This window comes from Chelonoidis abingdonii, chromosome 5 (genome assembly GCF_003597395.2).
Source record: "Chelonoidis abingdonii isolate Lonesome George chromosome 5, CheloAbing_2.0, whole genome shotgun sequence".
In the NCBI taxonomy this organism is placed as follows: Eukaryota; Metazoa; Chordata; order Testudines; family Testudinidae; genus Chelonoidis; species Chelonoidis abingdonii.
Genome location: NC_133773.1, coordinates 100,703,936 through 100,722,284, shown reverse-complemented (window position 1 = coordinate 100,722,284; position 18,349 = coordinate 100,703,936). Strand labels below are relative to the sequence as shown.

The following is an 18,349-nucleotide window of genomic DNA, read 5'->3' as shown; positions in this document are numbered from 1 at the left end:
AGGAGCGGACGGGTCGGCAGGGGTATATATTCGGTGCCATAGCGGCGCCACGCCAGGGGGCGCCCAGCCAACCCGCCGGGTGTTGCTAGGGTAAAAATCTTCCGACGAGCGTGCACGCGGCACGCACACACCTAACTGGAATGGATATGAGCAAGCACTCGAAGAAGGAGGAAAGGTTACTCACCTTATAGTAAACAGAGTTCTTCAGGATTATGTTGTCCCTATGTGCAGTGCACTTCAGGTTGTGCACGTGCTCCACGTGCCCAGGACTCGCACCATTTTTCTAGCAGGGTCCATTCGGACCACGCGAGAGTCCCTGCTTTCATCGTGCTCCACACTGAGGACTGATAGACTGCCGACATCTCAGTTCCTTCTCCCCCCCCATGCCCCACAAAAGGACCAAAGGACACAAGAAAATGGGGCAGGTAGTGCTCTACGCTTAGGAATAATACATCTCAAAGAACTCTAGTTACTACAAGGTGAATAACCTTTCCTTCTTCGAGTGCTTGCCCCTATAACTTACTGCACTTCAGGTGATACACAGGAAGTTTTCCTCCTCCAGAAATGGTGGGTGTCCAGAGCCCTGTACCATGCAGAACTGCCCTGCCTATGGAGGCCTTTGAGGCAGCTGATTTCACCAGTGCATAATGTCTCATGAAGGTATGTACAGAGCTCCAGGTTGCTGCTCTGTAGGTGTTAATACAGACTTCCCTAAAGGAGGCTACTGAGCATGCCTGGCCTTGTGAGTATGTTTTCACACTGCCTCCAAAGGGATACTGTTCAATTCGTAACAGAGCACTATGCACCCCGAGATCCACTTTGACACCTCATGACGAAAAGGCCTCTGTCATCCTCTCTGCAAACAAGAGGAAAAGTCTAGGAGACTTCTGGAATGCCTTTATCCTTTGTAGATAAAAGGCATGGGCCCTACACACATCCAGACAGCACCACTTCATCTCTTCTCTCCTGGCATCTGGCTTAGGGTATAATACAGGGAAGTGGGTGCTTTGATTGATGTGAAAGTCTGATACCACCTTACAGACAACCCTTGGGAGCAGTTTCAGGAACAACTTGTCCTTGTGGAAGATAATATGTATCAATGATCTCCCATGACCCCCCTATTTCATCTGTCCTCCTGGCTGACATGATTATAATCAGGAATGCTACCTTCATGGAAAGGTGTAGCAAGGAGCAAGATGGCTCGGACAGCACCCCTGTCAAAGTTGATAAGACCAAATTTAAGTCTCAGGCTGGCATGGGATTCACCACTGGAGGGAAGACCCTAAGTAAGCCCTTCAGGAACCAGAATGTGACTAGATATGAGAACACAGAGTAGGTGCCCACTGGTGGGTGGAACACCCTGATGGTTGCTAGGTGGACCCTAAGGTAGCTGAGAAAGAGCTGCAAGGATTTTAAGGAGAATAGGTAGTCAACCACAACTGGCATCCCAGATCATAGAAGGAAAAGTCCCTATTGACCACACCAGATTGCAAACCTCTTCCATTCTGTGTAAGATGGTAGCATTCTTCCTACTGCTACTCAGTAGAGCCCTGAGCAGGCATCTCTAGGTTCAAAATCCATCCAAATACTATACCCTCATGTGTAGAGTGGATGAGTTGGGATGGCGAATCCTGCTGTAATCCTGTGCCAAGAGGTCATGAACCAGGGAAGGCCAGGTTGATAGCTACAACGGTGTGGGTTACCAGAACTGAGAGGCCCAACCCAGCCATATGAAAATAACCTGCGCCTTGTCCTTCCTTAGTAACTGCGGAAACAAAGGGATCGGGGAAACACACATCTCAGGATCACTGACCATTGCATGAGGAAGGTGTCACTCAGAGAGCCCAGGTTGCAAAGACCACTTCAGAGCAGGACTCCTTTCACTTTTAGTTCACAATGGGAGAAACAAAGCCTCTGACCATATAACCACAAAGGTCCCACTTGTGCTCTCTGGAGAAAGATCTCCTGATCTCCTGAGTCTGCCAGGGTGTTCTGAAGCCCTCGGAGATGGATGGCAATCAGGGCAATTTGCAGAGGTTTGCACAAGTTCCAGAGAGTGATGGCCTCTGTGCAGATTTGCAGGAAATATACCTCTCCCCTGCTTGTTGATGTAGTAGACTGCCATCATGTTGTAGATGATACCTATAAAAGATATTACCTCACCCACCATGTGTCTCTGCCATCATGTTGTTTAACAGTACCTGGACTGACTGGCCATGAAGTGAGGGGGCAACAGCTTGCAGGTCAATTCCAGCAAATTGAGCTCAAGTGTAGAGGACAATGTTCCTTGGGCCACCTGCCCCCCATGTGGGCCCCCAACATACTAGGGATGTGTCTGTGGTCACAATCCTGGTTATGAGCAAGGAACTGAACAAGGTCCTCTTCCCACCCCACCCACCCACCTTTTTTCTGACCACCCACCAGCCCAGAGAGCCCAAGACCTTTGAGGAACTGAAACTAGAAAGTGGATGCTGTGTCTGCCCAGAGCATAAACAGACTGTAGCCACACGTGCAGGTATCTGAGGTGGAGCCTTGTAAATGGGGTCCCATGACTACTTGCAGGCATATTACCCAACAGGGCCAGGCAAGACCACATGGACATCCTGGAGCTCATCCAGATTTGCTGTGTAAGCCTGTAGATGGCTAAGAAACTGTTGTCTGGTAGGTACACCCTTGGTGACACCACATCCAGCCTTGGTCCAATAAACTTTATAGTTTATGTGAATACCAGGATGGACTTGTCCTGTTTCACTCTGAGACCCAATCTCTCATACAGGTTCAGAAGTTTTAGTTAGGAAGTGAAGGCGTGTCTTGTCATGACGGAACACTGTGTAAAGTGGCTGAGCCATCAGGGCCACTAGCTCCCCTGTTCTCATGGCCAAAATGATGGCTATGAGGAACAAGAGCTAAAGGGACAAATAAAGGTGGTAAGTTTCCCATAGGTTCAAACAGGCGTTTCCTCAGAGCACTGAGCACTAAGTTGAGGTCTCATGGTGGAGTAGGTTCCTTGATAGGAGGAGAAAGGTTGAACAGATCTCTAATAAACCTTGCAGCGGTAGAGTGAGTCAAGTCTCAAAATCCTTCGATGGCGGGATGAATGGCTGTTAGGGCAGCTAGGTGAACCTTGACTGAGCTCAATGATAATCCTGCAGTTTTTAAATGTAGTGAATAACTGAGAATGTGTGTGTCAGGCAGGACTTGAAAGGAGGCATAGATCAATGGCTGCTCCAAGCCTGGAATTGTTTCCACCTCTGTAGGAAAGATTTGCTTGTCAAGGATTTTTTTTTTATTTTTTTTTACTATTAAGCAGTCTTGTTTGTACCTCTGTGGAGCAATCTTGATCTACACCAGAGAGCCAACTAGTAGGTAGGTATTAAGTGAAGTGCACGTTGGGGTGGGTGATGGATTCCAACTCTTGAGTAAGGATATCCACTGTCAGGGCAAGGCAGAAAGGAGGTTATCAAGACATGGGCACCAGCTCTGGGAACGACACCTATCTCAGCCACTACAGTGCTATGAGGATGGCTACTTATATCTCCCGTTTCAATTTGTTTAGGACTTTAGGCAGTGAAGACATCCAAGGATAAGTGTATAGCAATACATGAGGCCAAGGGAAGACTAGGGCCTTACCAACTGAGTTGCAGCCGTACTCTTCCCCTTGAACAGAACTGTCCACACTTTGTATTAGATTTCTTTGCAACACCATACGTCTCCAGATTACCCCAAAAAAAGACGTATCCTTTGGAATTCCTTGTTGTTTTGCTCAGCAGACATTTCCACCTGCAGGAGCTGGTCTGCCACTGTGTTCTGAAGTCCTTGAAATAAACCGCTGAGACCTGTATGGGGCATGATATGCACCAGTTTACAGTGTTACAGATAAGGACTGGGATCTTGCTCCTCCTTGTTGATTGATATAATATATTGCTGCGCTGCTGTCGAGCATTATTCTGATTGGGTGGCCTCTGATGTGGGGTAGAAAGTGGTCATAAGCAGCAAGAACCACTCTCTGCTCTAGTATGTTGATGTGGAGGATCACCTCCTGAGGGGTCCATTTGCCTTGTGAAGTTCTGAAATTGTGTGCCCAAGCCTATCAGTCTGTAGTGATGATCCTTGTGGGAAGAACCTGCAAGAATGCAACTCCCTCACATACTTTTTGTGGCTCTTTCCACCAACTTAGAGAATCAAGGACCCTCGGAGGTATGGACACATGCTTTGATAAACTGTGCTTGTTGAGGGTGTAGATGGTTCTCAACCAGGCCTGAAGACATTGGAATATATCTTGCTAAGGGTGTCATAAATGTACAAGCTGCCCTATGGCCCAGGAGTTGCAACTGGGCCCTTGCAGTGGCTGGCAGGCTCTGTTGTACTGTAGAAATGAGATTGGATATTACAGCAAACCTTTCCATAGATAAGTACGCTATGGCAATGGAGGAGTCCAGAGTAGCCCTGATGAAGTCTCCAAGTTGAGTGGACATGCGTGCACACTTTTCTATATTCAGGCAGAGGTCCAGGGAACAGAACAGTGATATGGCTGTGTGGGTTGTTATCTACACCTTGAGAAATGAGTGATCATTCAGGAGCCAATCATCCAAGTATTCCCATCTGGCGAAGATGGGCTGAGACTGCCAAGAGGACTTTGGTAAAAGACTCTTGGGACAGTGAAGAGGCCAAAGGGTAGAATGTGATACTGGTAGCAGTCCTTACTCACCACAAAAAGCAGGAAACAACTGTGGAGAGGTGGGTGGCTATATGAAAACGAAAATCCTGAAGGTCAAGGGAGACAAACCAATCTCCTGAATTCAGGGAGGGAATTATTGCTGCTAGGGTTATCTTTCTGAACTGTTGAGGGTGGACAAAACTGTTTCAAGTCCCAAGATCCAGAACTGGTTTCCATCCTCCATTTTCATTTGGGACCAAGTACCACCAGGAACTGAACCCTTTCCTGACAAAGTCCAGTGGAACAGATTCAATCGCCCCCAGGCTTGGGAGGGATTCTTATCTATTGCCTCAAGATACCCTCATGAGAGCAATCCCTAAAGAGGGAGAGGGTGATATGAAGCTCCTCAACTGCATGGCATAACCCTTAGACAACTCCAGAATCCATCTGTCTCAGGTGATGAGCTTCCAGGGAGGTAGAAAATGGGAGAGATGATCCCCATAAAGGTGAAGGGGAGATAGGTACAGAGCAGGATCTGGAGCAAGAGGGAGCTCATGACCCTCAACCAACAAGTCAAAAAGGTTGTTTTGAGGATGTTGGCGACTTGGATGTCACTGCAGAGTATGGCCCTTTCTTAGCATACTTGAGCTTCATTTGGGGAAGTTCAGCCAATCAGGTGGACTCGTAGAGGACTGGGTGAGAACATTGCACTGACTAATCTATTGTATTTTTTCTTTGATGCAGGTGCTTACATGCAAAGGTTGTAGTGTCGCCCAGGAGTCCTCAAGTGAATGAAGGTATCAGTCTGAGCAACACTGAACAATCTGAGTCCCTCAAAGGAGAGGTCCCAAATAGTTTTACACCTCCCACTGGAGGCCAGAAAGACTGCAGCCAAAAAGCTTGGTGCATTACCACTTTCATAGCCATGGAACATGCAGCTGTACAGGCTGCATCAAATGAGGCCTGGAGAGATACTTTGGAAATTGTCTGGGTGTCTGTTAAGAGAGCTTGAAATTGTTCCCTCTGGTCCTGTAGCAGATGAGAAAAAATGAGAACTTCAAATAGTTTATAAAACAGTATTTTGCCATCACAGCAATTAGTAATTGGCTATTATAAATTACAAGGAGGCCGAATAGCAGCTCTTGCAGCTCAGAAGATTTAGCTATTTTAGCTCTGTGTCTGATGGTGCTGAATGGGATCAACGTTGCCTCTTTTGCTCGTTAACAAGTTCAACCACTGGGATTTAGCTGTTGGGTAGCAGAAAAAATACTCCAAGCAGAATATAGTATTTTTTGTCAGTCTGTTTACACATAGGTAGTATAGTGGTTGAGGACTGATACTGGCTGATACCATACAGACTGGGGCTAGTAACACATCATTGACAGGCAAGGTAATTTTGCCCTAAGGTGATATATGGAGGATGTCCAACAAGTCATGTTGGAGTTCCTGTATCAACTCTAACAGAATTTGCAAGGTCTCTGCTATCTGTATTTTAAGGTCTTGAAGTTGTCAGTGTAAGATGATGGAGGAGGCATAACAACTGCATCTGGCAAGGAGAAGGATTTGCACCAAGGTGGTGTTTCTTCTTCCTCTGCTTGCTTTTGTTCCTCTGCAGTTACTCCTGTGAAGCTGTTGCTTTGGACACGTCCTCTTAAGAGATGAATCCTGTGAAGCTGGTCATCACAGGGGCCCCCGGGTTCCAATAAGCCCACTGAGATGGAAAGAGGAAGGGGGAAGGACCACAGGGTTGTCCTTACCAGAGTTGCTGGGTGTGTGTCCTGCAGGGGCTTCCTCAGCATGCACTGCAAGGGAAGGAGGCTGGAATAGTAAACTAGAGGAGCCTTGTATGGACATCTCAGTCAGATGAGGTGTCACTCCCATGTCCATCCAAGAGGAAAACAGTGCAGAACTAGTAGTTGAGTGGGTACCGGAGGTCAAGTCTTGGTTAGATGGTATCAGAAGGTATGTTGGAAGTTCCTCTTGGTACCCTCAATGGATTTGTGAGAAACCAGTGACAGTGTTGGTACCAGACAGTACATCAATTCTGGAAGGTAAGTCTGTACTAGTGGGGAGTATCTCTCAGTAACCTGGAGCAACGATGACTCAGGTTTTTCAAGGATCTGAAGATCCTTATGGCAAAGACGACTAGATGGTACCGAGGATTCCGAACACTGACCCTCAGGAGTTAGTATGTTGGGTGTTACCGGAGTGCGATCCCTTTACCTGTCTCTGTTTGCAGAGGAAGGTGGTACGGATGACTATTTCAGTTTAACCTTAAAGTCCTTATGCTTCCGAGGCATTGGATCTGGTGCCGGCTTTGGTGCATCCATGGGTTAAAAGACAGCTTCTTGGTACATTGTATAGTTTCCCTAGCCCGTGCCAGGGTCTCTGTACCGGAAGAGATGGGGATCTTAGCAATAACCTGTGCAGGGATGTGATGTCTCCTGAGATCCAGACTAAAAGGGTGACTTTCCCCTTCTCTTATTCTGTTCCAGGGAATGGGATCTCTTCTTTATTGGTGGTCTGGGAAGTTCTAAGGGGTCAGCAGCAGTAACAGTCCCCAAGAGCTCTATGAGTAACCAAATCAGATGCAGGGGAGAAGGGAGTGACTCAGACCCTGGAGATCTCAGAGAAGGTTCCACATCAATAGGAGTTTTAGCTTGTCCTCCCTCAGTTTTTTCGATCTATTTTAAATCCTGAGCAGATCTTACATTTGGAGGGGATATGAGTCTCTCCCAAGCAGCGGAGACAGCTCGAGCATCCATCATGCAGGGAAAAGACCTGTGGCAGGTCTGACAGAGTTTGAAGCTCAGGGTCTTGGGTGTAACCCATAACTCAAGGACAGAGAAAAAACAAACGCCCAAATCAACCAAATGAAAGAAGGGAGTAAAGAAGAGGGAATTTCAATACTCAGTGCAAAGGAATATAAATATATTAAGCAAGAGAAGTAGCTAGCTAACAGATATTGTGACACACCATCTTAAGCCACAGTTGACAGAGAAGGAACTGGAGTGGCAGTGAGTCTACCACCCTCTTTCCCCACCCCCCTCGTATCAAAGCACAGGAATATCCAGGGCACAAGCACAGACCTGTGGACACGGGTGACAAAAATCTCTGATCAAAAGTACACAGTGCGCATATATAGAAACATAGACGTGTAGAACTGGAAGGAACTTCAATAGTCATCTAGTCCAGTCTTCTGCATTCAAGGCAGGACTACGAAATAACTAGACCATTCCTAACAGGTGCTTGTCTAATCTGTTCTTAAATACCTCCAATGAGGGCTGGTCTACACTTGGGGTGTGGGGGGGGAGATCGATCTAAGATACGCAACTTCAGCTACGTGAATAGCATCGCTGAAGTCTAAGTATCTTAGATCGAGTTACCTACCGTCCTCATGGCGCAGGATCGACATCCACAGCTCCCCTTGTCGACTCCGCTACCGCCGTTCGCATTGGTGGAATTCCGGAGTAGACAGGAGCACGTTCGGGGATCGATAAATCACGTCTAGATGAGACGCAATATATCAATCCTGGAGAAATCGACTGCAACCCGCCGATATGGCGGGTAGTGAAGATGTACCCTGACAGAGATTCTACAACATCCCATGGTAATATGTTCCAGTGCTTAACTACTCTAACAGTTAGAAAGTTTTTCCTGATGTACAACCTAAACCTCTCTTGAGGCAACAGAAGTCCATTGCTTCTTGTCCTGAGGTGGAGCACCCAGAGGGACACTACTCGAAAAGAAACACTCTATTCTTGCCCTACACACCTTGGCACTCGCTTATTCCTCTAGTGTTTCTTCAGCTATACACCATGTACCCCTCACTCCACATAAGCTGCATGACTAATTTCCCCATTGGTGTCCATCTACTTGGGATTTCTTCCAGATGGCTCCCATATTCATTTATCTGTCATGCTACCACATTCTTCCAATCCTTCCTCAAAACTTTCTTCTTCCAAAAGAGACCTTTCCCTCCTTAGTCTCCTTCTCAGAGGAAAGTTAACACTCAACAACTTTATGTTGCATTAAGCTGCATTAAGAAATAATCCAAAAGCATAACTGTACAGGTGCATGCTAAAATTCTCTGTTCAGTCACAGTGCTATTGTCACCTACCGTTCCCCATATAGTGTTAGATAATGTTAACAGACATTGTACAATCTAAACAGTAGTTAATTATATAACATTATCTGGTCCATATACAAGATGTTGGTTAATACTGTTAATTCCATATTAAGCAATGTACCTACATGTACAAAGACAATGTAATTATACAGTGTTATTGTAAATGACCCAAAATATGAATAAATAAAATATCTGTTCCCCTCCCCCAAACCATATGAATACAGTAAACTTTTCAGAGAAATGTATGAGACAGGTTCTTACCTGCCTTACAAAGTGCCTACAACACTATTGGTGTTATATAAATAATTAATATATTAATATAATATTACAAAATATTGTGTGCCATAATGTTTTATAATAGCTGAAGTTGGAAAAAGTTGGTAAATATTGCTTTCTTATTAAATAGAATGCAAAATCCTTCCCCTCAAAATCACTTTTCAGATCTAAACCTCTGAAATCCAAAAGACTCCTTCAAAAATGAAATTTCTGAGTTTAATGAAGAACAAAATTCTACATTACATCATAACTCATGAATGCTAAATATAGAGCCAATTTGTATAACTTACAGATCTTCTAACACACCATGCAAGAAAATTCAGCAGCAACCTTTTATTAGAATTAGGTTTATTAGGATTAGGTTTGTGCTTATAAAGTAGTATTGATATTCAAAATTCCTTTTCCTTAAGTCTTTCCCTCCTGCCTTAAAGGCACTTTTTTGGGGGTTTAAGATCTTTTGGGGTGCTTGGCTCCCTAATGTGAGGGGAAAACCAGAATGTGCCTCCATTCAGTTCCTCTCTTCTGCTTTATTCCCCTCTGCTCATGCTCAGAGAGGAAATTTTTTTTTTTTGCTACTCTCTGGATAATTTCTTCCCAGTGAGATCTTCCATCTGGCAAGCAGTCCTAGCAGCACAAAGGCTCCAGAAGAGATTAAGGAAACTGCAGTTCCAGCAGGAGGCTCCAGCAGGGCCCAGCTGCTGGTTTGAAGATTGTCTCCTCCAGCCAGGATTTTCCTTTATTCTGTTTAGGTGTTGGTGTCCTGTTCATCACCACTATATTAGTATGCTGCCACTGGTTCCAGCAGCCCCTCCTGCCTGAACTTCTATATGGAACTATGACACCTGAGATCCTGGGGGAAGTCAGGTCTTACACAGGGTCAAGGGAATGTCCTGGGCCCATGTAGGTAACAAGAGGAATGGTAACCAGGCAGGATGCAGAAACACTTGTCTGATTTGAGCTACTGTAGGTGTAGAGCAGAGGTGGGCAAACTATGGCCCGTGGGATCCTCCTGCCTGGCCCCTGAGCTCCTGGCCTGGCCCCTCCCTCGCAGCCACAGCTCACTGCATTGCTGGCGCAATACTCTGGGTGACGGAGCTGCGAGTTCTTGCCGGGCAGCACAGCTGCAGAGCTGTGGGCTGAGCTGGTGCTCTAGGCGGGCACGGCTGAAGCGCTGCCAGCCACCAGTGCTCCAGGCAGCACAGTAAGGGGGCAGGGAATGGGGGGTTGAATAGAGGACAGGGGGGAGTTCAGGGTGGTGGTCATGGGGTGGGGGTGTGGATAGGGGTCGGGAGCAGTGTGAGAGGGGAACAGGAGTTGAAATAGACCGAACGGACCTATTCGCCGCCGAAGGGGAAATGGGGGGGCCCAAGGGGATTGGTATGAGCACAGAAGAGGGAGGCAGTGCAGTCAAAGAGAGAAGAGGGTGGTTGGGAATGGAACACAGTCCAGGAAAGCGCAGTCAGCGCAATGACCGACGAGGCGAAGCTCGCGCATGGCCCGCCAAGGACGCGTGGCGCCGGCACAGCACCAACAGGAACATCAAAGGACAGGGAGGGATGAATGGGGCAGGAGTCCCAGAAGGGCTGTCAGGGGACAAGAAACAGAGGGGGTCAGATAGGGAGTGGGGGCCGGGCCATGCCTGGTTGTTTGGGGAGGCACAGGTTTCCCTAACTGGCCCCCATACAATTTTGGAAACCCAATGTGGCCCTCAGGCCAAAAAGTTTGCTCACCCCTGGTGTAGAGTCTGTTTGCATCAACTGGATCCATAGGGATTCCTGGTCACAACCATCAGCTGCAGTTCCTCTGCAGGCAGAAAATCTGAGGCCCCACTACAACTGACTGGTACACTATTTGCTACCTTAATGTGGGGTGTAATTGGAAAACTGTTCAGTGTCTTGTAGGCATTAGGGGATGGTTTAATGGATTAGCCTAGTAAGTGCTGATGATAACACAGTGACTAACTCCTTTAGTATCTCTAGAAGTCACTGGAGGATGCAACTCTTTTTAATGATGGGAGAATTCGGGCGCAATCACAAATAATCTTCATATTAAACAAATTTTGCTGTAATATTTAGCATTTGCATTATGAAGACTGAAAATAACTTTTGGGGAGAAAGATGTGGAAGGGGAAAAGTATGTAACAGAGGGACAGGATTTTCCTGCTTCATCTCCCTTTTAGCAGGCATTGAGATCTCTGCAGGCTGTTGTCAGTTGCTAACATACCAGATGTAGTTTATTAGATTCTGCTCTAAATATGAAGTAAATGTGAGCTTCCCTCTGTGGTAAGGAAGCTAAGGTTTGAGACAGACAGCCCACCCTTAGAAAAGGGGCTTAGGCTGGAGATTAGATAATGGTATTTTTGTATTACTCTTCTTCTTAATAAAACCAAATTCCAAGATGTGGTGACTTTTTGACTGTTTACAAGAAATGGGTAATTTGTTGAAGCTGTTTGGGGACTCCATTACCATACAGTGTAAAAAAAACTAATCTACACTGCTGTAGAATACCTTGAGAAGTTCAAGTCCTGCACGAATAGCAGTATCAGGACTTACACCCTCCTCTTCATCATCAGCTGTCCCCTCTATAGATTTATTCATCAGCTTTACTAGTGCGCTAAAATAAGAAATGTAAAATAAAGATATATGATTAAACTTGATTATCTGCATTAAAAGTGATACCATAGATTATTATGACACAATATTTTCAGATTAGCTTCATGTAGTTTTGGCAACTAACTAGACTGGTCAGTTTTAAAATACTTTCACTTCCTGGTTCTCATGGACTAGTAAAAAGATGTTATGCTTCTAGGTTTCTGACTTTGCTGGGGAATGTTTTATTTAAAAAGCCATTTCAGTTAAATCAAAACAATATGAAAACCCATACATAATAGTTTGGTAAACGATCCCACCCTCCCCTCAACACACCTTTTCCCCAAAGCCTTTATTTTGGTGACAAACTGAGCTGGCAGTATTAGCTCAGTTACATAATCAAGCTGCCAGGTAAGTCACAAAAGGAACCCCAAAATTCTCCTCCTCAAACCGACAAAGATAAAGTAATTGATTCAATTATTAGGCAGCATTCTGTGTCCAGTGTTAGTATATGGAAGTTACATATGCCTGTTATCCTCAGATAAGGCCTCCAAATAGTCAAGTTACCAATACTATCTTTTATATTACTGTTTCTAGAATTTGCACCACTAAGCCTTAAAAGAAAAACAAAAAAAAAAGCAGAAATTCAGTCAAGTTTTCTAGACTGAGGAAATTAAGACAAGTATATAAACAATTTTTAAAAATGCAGATAGATACTTCTGTACCAGATGTAAATTAATATGGAAGATAATCCTAGTATAAACATCCACTTTAAAGTCAGTAATGGGTCACTATGATCTTCCAGCCTACCTAATGGCTTCTGAGTCAATGTGCACCGGGGCAATTCTTTCCAAAAGAAATTTGACCATCTCCAGGAAAGGATTTGTTGGCTGCTTGGGATTTGCAAGCTTCCGGGCTATCTCCCGCTACAAAAAGAAATAAGTGTTATATTACAAGCAAATATCATTACACTAATTTTAATTATTTCTTAAGTATTATACAATTTGTATTTGTAGAAATAATGCTGAACAAAAGTCAATTCTTCACAAACTAGCTTCACAGTTCATATAATCATTGAAAAGGATGGACTGTGGCTACCATGGACTTTTAATGGGAGTGATGTGAGTTAGGCATCTATGCACTTTTGTAATGCTACATAGGTTTCTATCTGCACCCGTAGGTGCCTAAATACCTTTATAAATCTGACCCAGTATCTTTTATGCAAATAACCAATGGCTTAAGCACTTCATCCAACTACCTAAGAAAAAACAGTTACTTACTGCGGCACTCTATACCCTCAAAGAAACACCCTGGAACCCCATATTCACCTGTCATATAATTATATTTCATACAAAGTGTGCCATGTAAGATATCATACGAAAAGTCAGAATCTGCTGAAACCCATCATTCTGTCAAAACATGTCTATCATTAGTGTATACGAAATTAGGAGATTTTATGTACGATTTTTACTGAAATATATCGCAAGTTTGAGAGTCTTCCAGTGCTAGATCTTTAGCAACAACAAAGGAGGTGATACTCTCTCAGGAGGGCATTAAACAACCCTTAATCAGCAGGGGAGTGGTAAGCAAGGGACTTACAATGTTGTAAAGAGAGCTTCACAAGCCTTACACAACAGGAGATTGCTCATCTCCATGTAGGGAGACTGGATGTCCTGATTTTATAAGAGCAGTCCCGATATTCAGGGCTTTTTCTTATATAGGTGCCTATTACCTCCCACCCCCGTCCCGATTTTTCACACTTGCTATCTTGTCACCCTAACTCCATGACTCAGCAAAGCCAACCAGAACATGTTGGGGCTTATGTTTTCCAGGCACATGAACTGAGGCTATAAAATAGGGGACAGTGGCATCACGCTTTTGCCATTCTCCTCCCTACATAAGATGGGATGCTGGGAAAACAAAGATTTGGACTGAGGATACTGGTCCAAAGCTTAAAGGGGAAGCCTGTGTACTGAGAACTGTAACCTACATGCAATATATAGTGGGGTGAGGAAAACTGCTTGATCCAAATATTGCCTAATCTAATAAGGTTTAAGATTTAGACTGTGTGCTTACCTTTTATTTTCTTTGGTAACTATCTCTGAACTTTTGTGCCTACCACTTATAATAATTTAAAATCTATCTTTCTGTAGTTAATAACTCTGTTTTATATTTTACCGAAAACAGTGTGTTTTGCTTGAAGGGCTTGGGAAATCTCAGCTCAGTTTACAAAGGCTAGTGTGCATCGTCTTCACATTGAGGGAGGGGTAGACTGGGTAATAAACTTACACTGGTCAGGCTTCAGATGGTATATTCTGGAGGTCCAAGGCCGGGGGCTTGAGAGATTCGCTGGTGCCTTTCTCTGTGTTATTCATGAGTGCCTCAGGGAGCGTTCACATAATTTAGCTGGGTTTGGAGCTCCACATGCTGTTGTGCTAAGTGATAGTGCCTGGAAGGTTTCACTGCTTGTCACAAGCAAAGCATTGTGAGAGACAGCTCAGGCTGGAGAGTTAAGGGAGCACAAACAGATGGAAGTACAAGAAAACAATGCATATGTCCACACGGCAATTTAAAACCAAAGGCTGCCCCATATCAGCTGACTTGGGCTCATGGGGCTCAGGCTGCATGGATGTAAATTGCAGTATAGATGTTTGGGCTCAGGGACCCTTCTCCATTGTTGTGTCCCAGAGCTCAGGCTTTAGCCTGAGCCAGATAGTCTACACTGCAATTTTACAGCCTGAGAACCCAAACAAGCTGACCTGGGCCAGTTGCAGGTGTTTAACTGCAGTGCAGACATACCCAAGGAGATAGTATTGCTCAGAATGGCAGGCAGTGGTCTCAATACACCAGCAGCCTAACTGCTGTCAACTTTTTAGTAAGCATCACAGCAAAGAAGAATTTTAAGGAGACATTTGAATGAAGATAATGAGTTAGTTTTGCAGATACTGATGGGGAATTCCTTTAAAGTGTATGTGGCAGCATGGGAGAAAAAACAAAGGTGCTTGTGTCATAAATAGATAGCTAAGGGTTAATGTTTCTTTTACCTGTAAAGGGTTAACAAAGGGAACCAAACACCTGACCAGAGGATCAATCAGGAAACTGGATTTTTCAAAGTCAGGGAGGGAATTTTTGGACTGAGTCTTTTGTTTGTCTCTCAGCTATGAGAAGCTTCTTTCTTCTTCTAATCTTCTGTGTCCAACTTGTAAGTACAGGTAGAAAAACAATATAGGCTTTTATGTTGTTTTGGGTGTATTTACATGTGTGTAACTTGCTGGAATGTTTCAAATTGGATATCTTTTTGAATCAGACTGTTTATTCATATTTTCTTATAAGCAATAGCCCTGTATTGTCATCTTGATGCAGAGTTTATATTCTTATGTCTTTTTCTTTCTTTTTTTTTTTATAAAGTTTTCTTTGTAAGACTTGTTTGAGTTTTTCTCTCTGGGTAGGTTAAGGAACAAGGGGAGGGAATTCTCTTTGTGTTAGATCTACGGAGGGTAAGCTCTGCAGCACCAGGGAGTTGGTGGGAGGGGGAAGAGATAGGATCATCTCTGTTTCCTTGTATTTGGGGTTTGTCTCTTTGTGGAATAAAGGAGACATGCTTCTTGGTATTGTGATGTAAAGAGATTGCATCAATACTCTCAGGTTAGCCCAGAGAGGAAAGTCTGGGTGGGAGAGGGAGGAGGAAGGGAAGTGGTTTATTTCCCTTTGTTGGAGACTCAAAGCATCTGAGTCTTGGGGGTTCCCCAGGGAAGGTTTTGGGGGGCTCAAGTGTACCAGGCACTGATTCCTGGTTGGTGGCAGCGAGATAAGATCCAAGCTGGTAATTAAGCTTGGAGGTTCATGCTAAGCACCCAGATTTTGGACGCTAAGGTCCAGATTTGGGAGAAAGGCTTATGATAGCTTGTTCGACTATTTAATTAGTGGGACATGTAGGCTGGCATCTTGGGTCAACTGGAAGAGGAAGCTGACATCTTGACAGTGAATGAGAGGATAGATAGGGTGAGCACAGGCCATGAAAGGCACTAAAAGTGAAGAAGAACAGCTTACGTTTGATGTGATAAAGACGAGGAGCCAGTAGAGGGATACAAGGATCCTAGTTTGGAGGGGGATCTTTAACTGGTAGGGGTAAGTACTGAGTAACCTCTTTAAAAATCTGGATATAGTCGGGTCACAGAAAACTTAAGAAGATTACATGGAGGGAGGAAAGTGGCATTCTGAAACTGATGTAAGGTGGACTTTAATAGAACTGAACAAAATATAATTAAGGATTTTAGGAACAGGAGCCTCCAATGGGTTAAGAGTGTGCTAGGCTGTCCACATTTAAGAATTCTATCAAACTCTTTCTACAACACTCTCGCACCAGCATCAACTTCCTGGAAACTATAATCAGCTTCAACAATGGAACCCTACAGACATAGGAGTGGTATTAGAATCATGTTTATCTTGGTGTTCTGATATCTCTTGGTCTTGGTGAGGAGCAGCATCAGTTTTCAGTGCTGGCATTGTAGCCAGTACCGAGATAGTTTTTGCTGGTCTCAGATCCTTGTCCAACGGTGTCACAGTTCCTTTGCTGGTACTGCCCTTAGGTGTTGCATGCTGACTGACAGGGTCACTGGCTGATTGGGACTTAGAAGTGACTAGCTCCATCTTGGAGATTGATGCCCATGCTCCAGGGTCTGAAGTTCCTCTCCCTGATTGCTTAAGAAGGTAAAATTTCTGCTAAGAGTCCCTGGATTTACATGTTCTTGTAGAAAAAGTACAGCAAACCAAGCAACAGTCCAGCACGTCTCTCACCTTTATGTAGCCTTTATGATAGTCTGTCAGAGGAATAAGTTTGTTACACGATGGACAGAGTTTGAAGCCTAAGGGCTTCAAATACACCATTTTAGGTTAATTTGTTAGGAAATTAACCTTAACTGCCTAATTAGAGGAGGAAATTGCAAAAAGAAAAATGTCACTGATGGCCGTAAGAAGGAACTGAGGGTTCCTTCCATTCTGCTTTTAATGCTCTCAGGTAGGGGAAGGACACAAGGACATGCCTGGTGCATGCGAGGCTTAACAAACAATGCTATTCAAAGAGTCTGATCTTGCACACAAGCTGAATGAGCACCTGGAGTGAGATCCACACAGACATATGCTCTCCTGATGAAATACTATCACAGTAGAGTCCAGTGGAGACACTTAAGTTTGATTCCTCTCTTGCAACAAGAGATAGGGGACAGAGAATAGGATGTTCCTTTGAAGGTCTTACGCTCTGGAACTTGATCTCCACTTTGTCTGAAATAGCCTGAATTTGTTGATCTTCATATTTCACTGTAAAGTCCGAGGCTTTATTTGCGGGAAGACGGTGTTTTTATGAGGGAATGATTTTTTTGGTTGAGTAGGAATGGTTTTTTAAACTATTATTTAATTTATTTATTTATTTTTGCTGAAGTGGAATATACTGGCTGGCATGTTAATTTTCCAGGGCTGGTAGGTGATATTTCTGTGACTAAATTTAAATTACTGTTAGGATTGTAAGTTTAATTACTGTCAGAGAGCCTAGAGCTTGTGAGCATATAGGCACTCTCTTATACTTTAAATCAAGATAAATAAAATGTACACTTGAAACAGAATTGGCCAAAGTGTATTCTACAGCAGAGGTTGGCAACTTATGGCACGTGTGCCAAAGACAGCATGCGAGCCGATTTTTAATGGCACACTGCGGCCACTGCCTGCCCCGCTCAGCCCACTGCCAAACCCTGGCAGCGGGCTGAGTGGGGTCAGCAGCCAGGACCCTGGCAGCATGCCATTAAAAATCCTGCCCGGCCCAGCCCGCTCTTCTCTGCCCCACACCCACCACTCTCTCTGGTGGGGGCAGAAGAAAGCTTGGTCCTGCCGGCTGCTGCTGTAGGGCAGGCTCCGCCGGCAGCCAAGCCTCCCCTTCCCCCGCCTCTTCCCCCAGCGTGCTGCGTCATTCCCTGCCTCCTCTTCCTCCCTGCCGCCGAAGGCCCTTGTGAGGGAAGGGACAAGAGGAGCCCCAGCGCCCTCGTGGCTCAGACTGGGAACGAGGCGGAGAAGAGGCAGGAGCGGGGCCCTTGGGGAAGGGGAGTGGAATCAGGGCCTATCCCTCCAGCCTCCTGCCGTGAGCCGCTCAGGGCAGGGGGCTGGGAGCACCCCTACGATCCCGGAGCACCCCCACAATCCCAGACCATCCCCCAGCCCTCTACCCTGTCCACTGCACCCCCCTAACACCCTAGCTCCCTGCACACACATCCCCACAACCCCAGCCCTCATGCTGGCACCCTCCACACATGCCCAGCCCCCCCCAACTCCATGCCCTGACTCCAGCACCCCCCTTACATGCCCCAGCCCTCTTCCCTGACTCCTGCACACTCCTCATACACACCCTGCCCTGACTCCCCACACATACCCAGCCCCCCCACACCCCATGCCCTGACTCTTGCACCCCTCACATCTCCACCCCACTCTGAGCACCAAATGGGAGCTCCTGCACCCCCCCACACACATTCCCACCTGCACCCCTTGCACCAAATGGGAGCTGCCCAGGTAAGCACTACACACCCAAAACCTCCTGCCCAACCCTGAGACCCCTCCCTCATTCTAGGTCTTGGACAGACCCTGCACCCCAACCCCCAGCCTGCTCCTTCACCCCCACCCTCAGCTCAGCGCAGAGAAAGAGAAAAGAATGGGCCA

At 45.4% G+C, this 18,349-nt stretch overlaps 1 protein-coding gene across 1 annotated transcript in view; it reads right to left on the bottom strand.

Moving 5' to 3' along the window:
* The window catches only part of PDS5A (PDS5 cohesin associated factor A), a 187,266-nt gene that overhangs the window by 54,049 nt on the left and 114,868 nt on the right, over positions 1–18,349 (bottom strand). The window contains exons 16-17 of the mRNA XM_075066510.1: positions 12,461–12,576; positions 11,570–11,675 (exon numbers count right to left, since the gene is read on the bottom strand). Coding sequence (XP_074922611.1) covers positions 11,570–11,675; positions 12,461–12,576 — 222 coding nt within the window. The remainder of the gene's footprint in view (positions 1–11,569; positions 11,676–12,460; positions 12,577–18,349) is intronic.